This window comes from Salvelinus sp. IW2-2015, linkage group LG22 (assembly GCF_002910315.2).
Source record: "Salvelinus sp. IW2-2015 linkage group LG22, ASM291031v2, whole genome shotgun sequence".
NCBI lineage: Eukaryota > Metazoa > Chordata > Actinopteri > Salmoniformes > Salmonidae > Salvelinus > Salvelinus sp. IW2-2015.
The window spans coordinates 1,981,088-1,991,630 of NC_036862.1; the positions used below are offsets into that span (position 1 = coordinate 1,981,088).

Genomic DNA, 10,543 nt, shown 5'->3' on the forward strand with positions numbered 1-10,543 from the left:
GATCCTCCTCTCTACCCTCTCAGGGTTGGGCTCACTCCTGGATTGCACCGTACCTGGACAGTCACTCCTACCAGGTGGCGTGGCGAGGATCTGTGTCTGCACCACGTGCTCTCATTACTGGTGTCCCCCAGGGCTCGGTTCTAGGCCCTCTCCTCTTTTCGAAGTCACCCGGCTCGGTCATATCCTCACATGGTCTCTCTTATCATTGCTATGCGGATGACACTCAACTACTCTTCTCCTCCGCCCCCTCTGACACCCAGGTGGCGACACGCATCTCTGCGTGCATGGTAGACATCTCAGCTTGGATGTCGGCCTGAAACCTCAAGTTCAACCTCGACAAAACGGAGCTGATCTTCCTCCCGGGAAAGGCCTGCTTGCTCCAAGACCTCTCCATCATGGTTGACAACTCCACGGTGTCCCCCTCCCAGAGTGCAAAGAACCTTGGCGTGACCCTGGACAACACTGTTGTTTTCTACAAATCAGTAACTCGCTCCTGCAGGTACATGCTCTACAACATCCATAGAGTACGACCTTTCCTCACACAGGAAACGGCGCAGGTCCTAATCCAGGCACTTGTCATCTCCCGTCTAGATTACTGCAACTCTCTTGGCTGGGCTCCCCGCTTGTGTCAAACCCGTGTAATTTATCCAGAACGCCGAAGCCCGCATGGTGTTCAACCTTCCTAAGTTCACCCACTCCTGCACACACTCCACTGGCTTCCAGTCGAAGCTCGCATCATCTTCAAGACCCTGGTGCTTGCCTATAGAGCAGCAAGGGGAACTGCACCTCCTTACCTTCAGGCTATGCTCAAACCTTAAATCCCAACCCGAGTACTCCATTCCGCCACTTCTGGTCTCTTGGCCCTCCCATGGGAGGTCAGCTCCCGCTCAGCCCAGTCAAATCTCTTCTATGTCCTAGTACCCCAATGGTGGAACAAGCTTCCCCCTAAAGTCAGGACAGCGGAGTCCCGGCCAATCTTTCGAAAATCGCATGAAATCTTACCTCTTTGAAGAGTATCGTAAATAACTCAGTGGCTCCGAACCCCCCCCCCCCCCAAAAAAATGCACTTGTCTTTTCCCACTAGCACTAACTTTGCTCATAAATGCTTTGTTGAGGGAAAATGTACTTGATATAATTGTGATGCGTTGTCTCACCTAGCTAAATTGTAAGTCGCTCTCGATAACAGCGTCTGCTAAATGACTCAAATTTGAAATGTAAAGTCATGGTCCCCTGGAGGTTTTTGTCTAGTTCCCGGGTTGTTCCGGTGACGTCCCCAAATACATTTTTAGGACATCCCCTGATGCTCCCAAAGAAATGTTCTCAGGAGAAAAAAAACATGTTTCTTTACACATCACCCCTTGTTACAGTTGCTGAGCAGATCAAGGTCCTGATTGGTGAACCACTGATACATTCACAGCTCTTTTTCTGTTGGCTAGGTTAGGGACAAACACAAACAGTGCTTTCAACATACAGCATTTTTAACTTACATATTTGACACTTTGTGCATGTTCATTTCCAGTAATTCTTCTTCTTCACTTTTTAACTAATAACCTCTCGGTTCACGGCATTCTGATCTTACTGCTACACCACCGTCAAAGACTGATTTCACCTACATTGTAAAACTTTGAAGTAAAAAGTACACTAAATCAGGCCTCCCGGGTGGCTCAGTGTTCTAGGGCACTGCATCGCAGTGCTAGCTGTGCCACCAGAGACTCTGGGTTCGAGCCCAGGCTCTGTCGCAGCCGGCCGCGCCCGGGAGGTCCATGGGGCGGCGCACAATTGGCCTAGCGTCGTCCGGGTTAGGGAGGGTTTGGCCGGTAGGGATATCCTTGTCTCATCGCGCACTAGCGACTCCTGTGGCGGGCCGGGCGCAGTGCGCGCTAACCAGGTAGCCAGGTGCACGGTGTTTCCTCCGACACATTGGTGCGGCTGGCTTCCGGGTTGGATGCGCGCTGTGTTAAGAAGCAGTTGGTTGGTTGGGTTGTGTTTCGGAGGACACATGGCTTTCGACCTTCGTCTCTCCCGAGCCCGTACGGGAGTTGTAGCGATGAGACAAGATAGTAACTACTAACAATTGGATACTACGAAAATGGGGAAGAAAAAAAAAAGTACACTAAATCAAAACTATTTTATTTATCATTGGAGTAACATTAAACAGAGTAATATTCCCACCAACATGAGATAAATAAAACAGATATAAAACAGAAAATGTATCAAATAAGTCAATCAAATCAATGATGAGACAATAATCAGATTAACTGACACAAACATTGTGGAGTAGCAAGAAGATCAGAATGCCGTGACCCAAGATCTGAGTTCAAATCCCAGGTAATAATAATTACTGTGTCTTTAGAAAGTATTCACACACCTTGACTTTTTGTTGTTGTTGTGTTTACGTGGGATTTTCAAGTCTTGCCATTAATGTTCAAGCCGACTTAAGACAAAACTGTAGCTAGGCCACTCAGGAAAATTCTATGTCTTGGTAAGCAACTCTAGTGTATCACTGTTCTTTATTAAAAGCTCTGACGAAGGCCTTGAGACCGATACATAAGCTTAATAAAGAACAGTGACACTAGCAAGAGCAGTGTGCGAGTTTCTCTTTTCTTTCAGGTTATTGTACTGCTGAAAGGTGAATTTGTCTCCCAGTGTCTGTTGGAAAGCACAACCAGGTTTTCCTCTAGGATTTTGCTTGTGCTTAGCTCTATTCCATTTCTTTTTATCCTAAAATACTCCCTAGTCCTTGCCGATGACAAGCATACCGATAACATAATGCAGCCACCACCATTCTTGAAAACATGAAGAGTGGTACTCAGTGATGTGTTGGATTTGCCCCAAACATAACACTTTTGTATTCAGGACACTGATATTTTTTTTGCAGTTTTACTTTTAGTGCCTTATTGTAAACAGGATGCATGTTTTGGAACATTTGTATTCTGTACTGGCTTCCTTTTCACTCTGTCAACTAGGTTAGTATTCTGGAGTAAATACAACGTTGATACATCCTCAGTTCTCTGATCAGAGCAATTAAACGACTGTTTTAAAGTCACCATTGGCCTCATGGTGAAATCGCCGAGGGGTTTCCTTCCTCTCCAGCAACTAGGAAGGACAMCTGTATTTTTTAAATGCTAAAGTGTAACTAATAACTTCACTATATCAAAGGGATATTCAATGTCTGGGTTTTATATTTTTACCGATCTACCAATAGGTGCCCTTTTTTCGGAGGGATTAGAAAACCTCCCTGGTCTTTGTGGTTGAATCTGTGGTGGAAATTCACTGCTCGACCGAGGGACCTACAGATAATTGTGTGGAGTACAGAGATGAGGTAGTCATTACAAAATCATGCTAAACACTATTATTGCACACAGAGTGAGTCCATGCAACTTATTAAGCATATTCTTCAGTCTGAACTTATTTAGGCTTGCCTTAACAAAGGGATTGAATAATTAACTCAAGGGATCTTTTAATTTTTATTAATGTGTAAAAAATAAATACAACATAATTCCATTCCGACATTATGAGGTATTGTGTGTAGACCAGTGACGCAAAATCTGAACTTAATCGATATTAAATTCAGGCTGTAACACAACAAAATGTGGAAAAAGTCAAGGGGCGTGAATACTTTCTGAAGGCACTGTATGTCAAAGTGTTTCAAATATGTTAGTTGAAAACATTGCGTGCTGAAAGTACTGTTTGTGTGTGTGGGTGTCTCTAACCTTGCAAACAGACAAAAAGCTGTGAATGGATAAGTGGTTCACCAATCAGGGCCTTGATGGGCTCGGCAACCATGACAAGGGGTGGTGTGTAAAGAAACAAGTATTTTCCTTCCGGAGAACGTTTCTTTGGGACCATCAGGCATAGGCCTAAAAACTACTTTAGGGAAGTCCCTGGAAAAAGCTGGGAACTAGACAAAAACCTCCAGGGGACAATGACAGAACGTCCTGTGTTTTAAATGTCCTTGGACACAGGAAAGTTCTTGCAACGTTCCCATGAAACCCATCTAGAAAATGAATGACTTATATTCGGAGAACATGGCAACCATGTTCTGTGTATGTTTGGTGTGACGTTGATTAAATATTCTCCTAACCCCAAGAAAACTGGACACATGAATGTTCTTACAACGATCCCATGACACGCGTCTAGAACATTAATATTGAATATTCAGTGAAAATGGTAACCACGTTCTGGGTAAGTTCTGTTTGACATTAAGGGAATGGTCTCTTGAAAACAGTTATTGCACATCACTGGAACATTGCTATGAAAATGTTAGGTAATGACCTAATGAGACTCTGAAGGAAATGTTCTCTAAAGTTTTGGGAACGTTTGTTGCTAGCTGGGCTGACAGATGGGGTGGGGTTTGCCCTCTGTTTTTCTACATATGTACACAGTGTTATTATGAAAATTATTCACATGTATTAAAATCAATGCCATTCTAACATAATTCACTGTACAAGACTGGTATTAAATAATAATCTGAGCAAATGCAACATAAATGGAGAGGAATCTATAAGTAGTGCATTGTGTAGGGAATAGGGTGCATTTACCTCAACAGTGATCAACAGCTGATTATTAAGTTGCATTCTACTCGTTTAAGAGCAATAAGTCTGCTCATATCCAGTGAATGGAAGTTTGTGTGTAATGTCTGTTGATGGGATTCTTTCAGGTCACGTCCGAGCTACATGATACAATAGTATCCCTCTGACAGGAAGTACTAAGACCACAGGCCCTGACAGGAACTGTAGAGGCTTGAGTGAGGACTTGACTTAACATTAGGGTGAGTAAACCCTGAACACACTCCAAACATATGCGTGAGCATGCACAGTGCTACTGTATCACACACTCTGCTCTGGTCAAATGTAGTGCACTACATAGGGAATAGGGTACTGTTTGGGATGCATCCATAGACTACTACATCCCATCTACACAATACAGTATTTGCATTGCATTGCAACATGACTGAACTTACCTGGATCTCCTAGATGGTGGCACAGACAAAAACAGAAAAAAATAAACCCACATTACATTAGAGGATAGAAGAAAATAAATCAAAGTAGACACAACAAAGTGTCCTAGAGATATGTTGAGACCATAGACATATAATTACTAGAAAGGGCCACCCATTATGGCTTCATTGAGTTGAATGGAGATGGCCCCTTCTAGTAAATCCATTCGTATGGTTGAGACACTCATTTGGGATTGAGAAAGTTTCCAGCTCTCTGATTTAATTGAAAAGATGATAGCACCAATAATGTAGTACATTAGTGTCATAAAATGTGCACAGAACTTTATGATTTTTTAAACCTCTATCATTAGGTTTGAGAGACTGAGGTTCCATAACAGCACTACACACCGAGTACATCTGTGCACTGCAACACTGCCCCCCAGTGTTATAGGGCCAAACCATGAATATCTTACTCCAAAATCCCCTGAGCAAGAAGGTACATCCAGAGAACTTGTATGGGTGCACCAAGGTGAGCAACTTGTGAGTGATTTGGCCAATGCATTCACGTCTTCCACCCTTTTACACACCACTAAGCTAGTCATATTCTCAACCCTGAGTCAGCTTGCCTGCTTAAACCAGAGGACCACACAGGAAATAAACTGTAATAAGCTGTTTTTTTTTGCGTTTATCCTCAATGATTTCAAAGGCCTTGCATCCAGGTGCGTGATTAGAATTATGTTTTTAAATGATCAAATCAATCAACCAATCTCACCTCTCCTTCCTCTAGCTCCACATCCAGGAAGTCAAAGTCTCTGAAGACTCTGAATTGTTGTTCGGACGTGGTGTCATCCATGTTGTTGTCCTGCTCCTGTGTACCCTCCTCAGATGACACCAGGCTGGGCTGCAGATCCATCAGGTCCAGCTCGCCACAGCTGGAGAAGATCACCTGGGGACGGGAGGATACATAGGGGTGTGTTAAAAGCATACGAAGCGTACGTGGGAGTACCCCACTCCATAAAAAAAGTATGCTTAAATCTACAATTCATATCAAACAAATATCATTCTCATCAATCTTTTTGATATGGGATCATGGTGCATAAACAACATTATTAGTATATCTATTTTTTTAAACGTCCTCCATATTAAATAGCCGGTCAAGTTACACAATCTTAAGGCACTACTATGACATTGGTTACACATCATTCTTAACCCCTCAACATACACACTGAGTGTACAAAACAATAGGAACACCTTTATAATATTGAGTTGGACCCCCTCAGAACAGCCTCAATTCGTCGGGGATGGACTCTACACGGGGTCGAAAGCATTCCATAGGGATGCTGGCCCACGTTGACTCCAATGCTTGCCACAGTTGTGTCAAGTTGGCTAGATGTCCTTTGGGAGGTGGACCATTCTTGATACACACGGGAAACTGTTGAGCGTGCCAAACCAAGCAGCGTTGCAGTTCTTGACACACTCAAACCGGTGCGCCTGCCACCTACTACCATACCCCGTTCAAAGGGACTTAAGTCTTTCCCATTCACCCTCTGAATTGCACAGATACACAATCAGTCTCTCAATTTGGCGTAAAAATCATTAACTTGTCTCCTCCGCTTTATTTTTAACTGATTGAAGTGGATGTAACAGGTGACATCAATAAGGGATTATAGTTTTCACCTGGTCAGTCTGTGTCATGGAAAGAGCAGGTGTTTCTAATGTTTTGTACACTCAGTGTATAACTTTCACACAATGTCTGCAATATGAGTAGGCCATTATCAAAATGAGTGTGTCTAATTGTTGAATAAGTGATAAGACTGCTGCTGTCTGTCAGTGATTCTGAACAAAACAAAAAAACCTTTATGAATACTCAACATTAACTGCGCGTGTGTGTGTGTGTGTGTGTGTTTGTGTGTGTGTGTCTCACCGAAGGGTTTTTGGTGAGCCCCACTCCTTGTCCACACAGACACAACACATTCACCAGCTTCTCCCGTGTTCTCTTCTGCAGATATGGAGAGAAGAGAGAAGTGAGGTGACGTCCCACCAGAGCAGAGCAGCGTAGTTCAGATTGTGGAGTAGGACCTCTTGAGAGGACAGCGACGCAAGAAATCAGATTACGTCAATATAAAAATAAAAACATGATCTGACCTTGCATCTCTTTCAAGGAAATGCATCATAGCCGTACTGAAAGCTCTCCATCTTGAAAACTTGGCTGCTGACATGCACAATTTTGTGATTGTATTAACAGTAGATCAAAATACTAAAAGATAGTTGAGTAAAAATTCCTTTAAGCTACACAGACTCTTTTTACTTCTGTTGTTTCCTTTAAAAAGACTACCCTGTTTGTCACATTCTGACCCCAGTTCTTTTGTTATTTCTTTGTTTTAGTGTGGTCAGGGCGTGAGTTGGGTGGGTAATCTATGTTCGTTTGTCTATGTTGGTTTTTTCGTTTGACCTGGTATGATTCTCAATTAGAGGCAGGTGTCGTTAGTTGTCTCTGATTGAGAATTATACTTAGGTAGCCTTTTTCCACCTGGGTTTCGTGGGTGGTTATTTCCTGTTTAGTGTTTGTGTGTTTCACGTTACGGGACTGTTTCGGTTTTCATTTTGTAGGTTTGTATTTTTGTCGTATTCATTCTCATTAAAAGTCATTATGGATACGTACCACGCTGCACATTGGTCTTCCGATCCTTCCTAATACTCCTCATCAGAGGAGGAAGAAGAAAGCCGTTACACTGTTCCTGCCCACTGTAAACATTGGATAACTAGAACACCGTAGGAATGCGTTTGTTCTACTTAAAGTACACAGAAATGTACTGTAATATTTCTGTCATCACTCCTTATGCACAAGTTTTGAAGATTTGACGTATCGTTGACTCTAGCCAAGAGCGCAACACATACACATTGAACTATGCTCAACTTTGCCGTACTGGTCCAGCCAGCCTTCCAGAAGCTTTGCCTTCACACAGCCTGTCTGCCCGTTCTATGGTGTCCGCGTGGTCCTAAATCCAGATGGCTAAACACTCCAAACAGCCCCCTCACATTCTGAAATTGCATTCTTGTCCCTCCACCAGTTTGATCATGATTAAAAAAAGAGACTAAAAAAAGAGCAGCACAACAGAGTTGAGCATAGTTCAGTGTGTACATGTTGCACTCTTTCACCAAGTTGTAAAAGGAAGCAGATCAGAAACGGGTTACTCTTTAGTTGACTGATGAAGCTAGTAAGGTAACAATTGTTTAACAGAAAAAAACTAAACTAGTGTTTATTTGCAGTGCTGAGCTAGTATTGTAAATGACATGTAACGTTAGGTAATGTTTCATCCCCTCCCGACTGAGATGAATGAATAAGCAATGCTAGCGAGTAGCTACCACAGCCAGGTCATCTCTAGCCTCAGAAGTTTAAGTCTAAGTCGGAAGTTTACATACACCTTAGCCAAATACATTTAAACTCAGTTTTTCACAATTCCTGACAATTAATGCTAGTAAAAATTCCCTGTCTTAGGTCAGTTAGGATCACCACTTGATTTTAAGAATGTGAAATGTCAAAATAATAGTAGAGAGAATTATTTATTTGAGCTTTTATTTATTTCATCACATTCCAAGTGGGTTAGAAGTTCACATACACTAAATTAGTATTTGGTAGCATTGCATTTAAATTGTTTAACTTGGGTCAAACATTTCGTACAAGCTTCCCACAATAAGTTGGGTGAATTTTGGCCCATTCCTCCTGACAGAGCTGGTGTAACTAAGTCAGGTTTGTAGGCCTCCTTGCTCGCAAACGCTTTTTCAGTTCTCCCCACAAATTTTCTATAGGATTGAGGTCAGGGCTTTGTGATGGCCACTCCAATACCTTGACTTTGTTGTCCTTAAGCTATTTTGCCACAACTTTGGAAGTATGGTTGGGGTCATTGTCCATTTGGAAGACCCATTTGCGACCAAGCTTTAACTTCCTGACTGATGTCTTGAGATGTTGCTTCAATATATCCACATACTTTTCCTGTCCTCATGAAGCCATCTATTTTGTGAAGTCCACCAGTTCATCCTGCAGCAAAGCACCCCCACAACATGATGCTGCCACCCCCGTGCTTCACGGTTGGGATGGTGTTCTTCGGCTTGCAAGCATCCCCCTTTTTACTCCAAACATAATGATGGTCATTATGACCAAACCATTCTATTTTTGTTTAATCAGAACAGAGGACATTTCTCCAAAGAGTACGATCTTTGTCCCCATGTGCAGTTGCAAAACGTAGTCTGGCATTTTTAAGGCAGTTTTGGAGCAGTGGCTTCTTCCTTGCTGAGCGGCCTTTCAGGTTATAACGATATAGGACTCGTTTTACTGTGGATATAGATACTTTTGTACCTGTTTCCTCCAGCATCTACACAAGGTCCTTTACTGTTGTTCTGGGATTGATTTGCACTTTTCGCACCAAAATACGTTCATCTCTAGGAGACAGAACGCGTCTCCTTCCTGAGCGGTATGACTGCTGCGTGGTCCCATGATGTTTATACTTGCGTACTATTGTTTGTACAGATGAACGTGGAAATTGTTGGAAATTGCTCCCAAGGATGAACTGACTTGTGGAGGTCTACACATTTTTTTTCTGAGGTCTTGTCTGATTTCTTTTGATTTTCCCATGATGTCAAGCAAAGAGGCATTAAGTTTGAAGGTAGGCCTTGAAATACATCCACAGGTACACCTCCAATTGACTCAAATGATGTCAATTAGCCTATCAGAAGCTTCTAAAGCCATGACATAATTTTCTGGAATTTTCCAAGCTGTTTAAAAGGCACAGTCAATTTAGTGTACAGTCTTGGCCAAAAGTTTTAAGAATGACACAAATATTAATTTCCACAAAGTTTGCTGCTTCAGTGTCTTTAGATATTTTTGTCAGATGTTACTATTGAATACTGAAGTATAAGTACAAGCATTTCATAAGTTTCAAAGACTTTTATTGACAATTACACGAAGTTGATGCAAAGAGTCAATATTTGCTGTGTTGACCCTTCTTTTTGAAGACCTCTGCAATCCGCCCTGGCATTAACTTCTGGGCCACATCCTGACTGGTGGCAGCCCATTCTCGCATAATCAATGCTTGAAGTTTGTCAGAATTTGTGGGGTTTTGTTTGTCCACCCGCCTCTTGAGGATTGACCACAAGTTCTCAATGGGATTAAGGTCTGGGGAGTTTCCTGGCCATGGTCCCAAAATATCGATGTTTTGTTCCCCGAGCCACTTAGTTATCACTTTTGCCTTATGGCAAGGTGCTCCATCATGCTGGAAAAGGCATTGTTCGTCACCAAACTGTTCCTGGATGGTTGGGAGAAGTTGCTCTCGGAGGATGTGTTGGTACCATTCTTTTATCATGGCTGTGTTCTTAGGCAAAATTGTAAGTGAGCCCACTCCCTTGGCTGAGAAGCAACCTCACACATGAATGGTCTCAGGATGCTTTACTGTTGGCATGACACAGGACTGATGGTAGCGCTCACCTTGTCTTCTCCGGACAAGCTTTTTTCCGGATGCCCCAAACAATCGGAAAGGGGATTCATCAGAGAAAATGACTTTACCCCAGTCCTCAGCAGTCCAATTCCTGTACCTTTTGCAGAATATC

The 10,543-nt window shown here is 42.7% G+C and overlaps 1 protein-coding gene across 4 annotated transcripts in view; it reads right to left on the reverse strand.

The window, feature by feature from the left end:
• The window catches only part of LOC111949429 (protein furry homolog), a 211,227-nt gene that overhangs the window by 31,483 nt on the left and 169,201 nt on the right, over positions 1–10,543 (reverse strand). For all 4 annotated transcript variants that reach the window (XM_070433935.1, XM_023966584.2, XM_023966586.2 and 1 more), the window contains exons 52-53: positions 6,864–6,938; positions 5,712–5,885 (exon numbers count right to left, since the gene is read on the reverse strand). In XM_070433935.1, the coding sequence (XP_070290036.1) occupies positions 5,712–5,885; positions 6,864–6,938 (249 nt within the window). The remainder of the gene's footprint in view (positions 1–5,711; positions 5,886–6,863; positions 6,939–10,543) is intronic.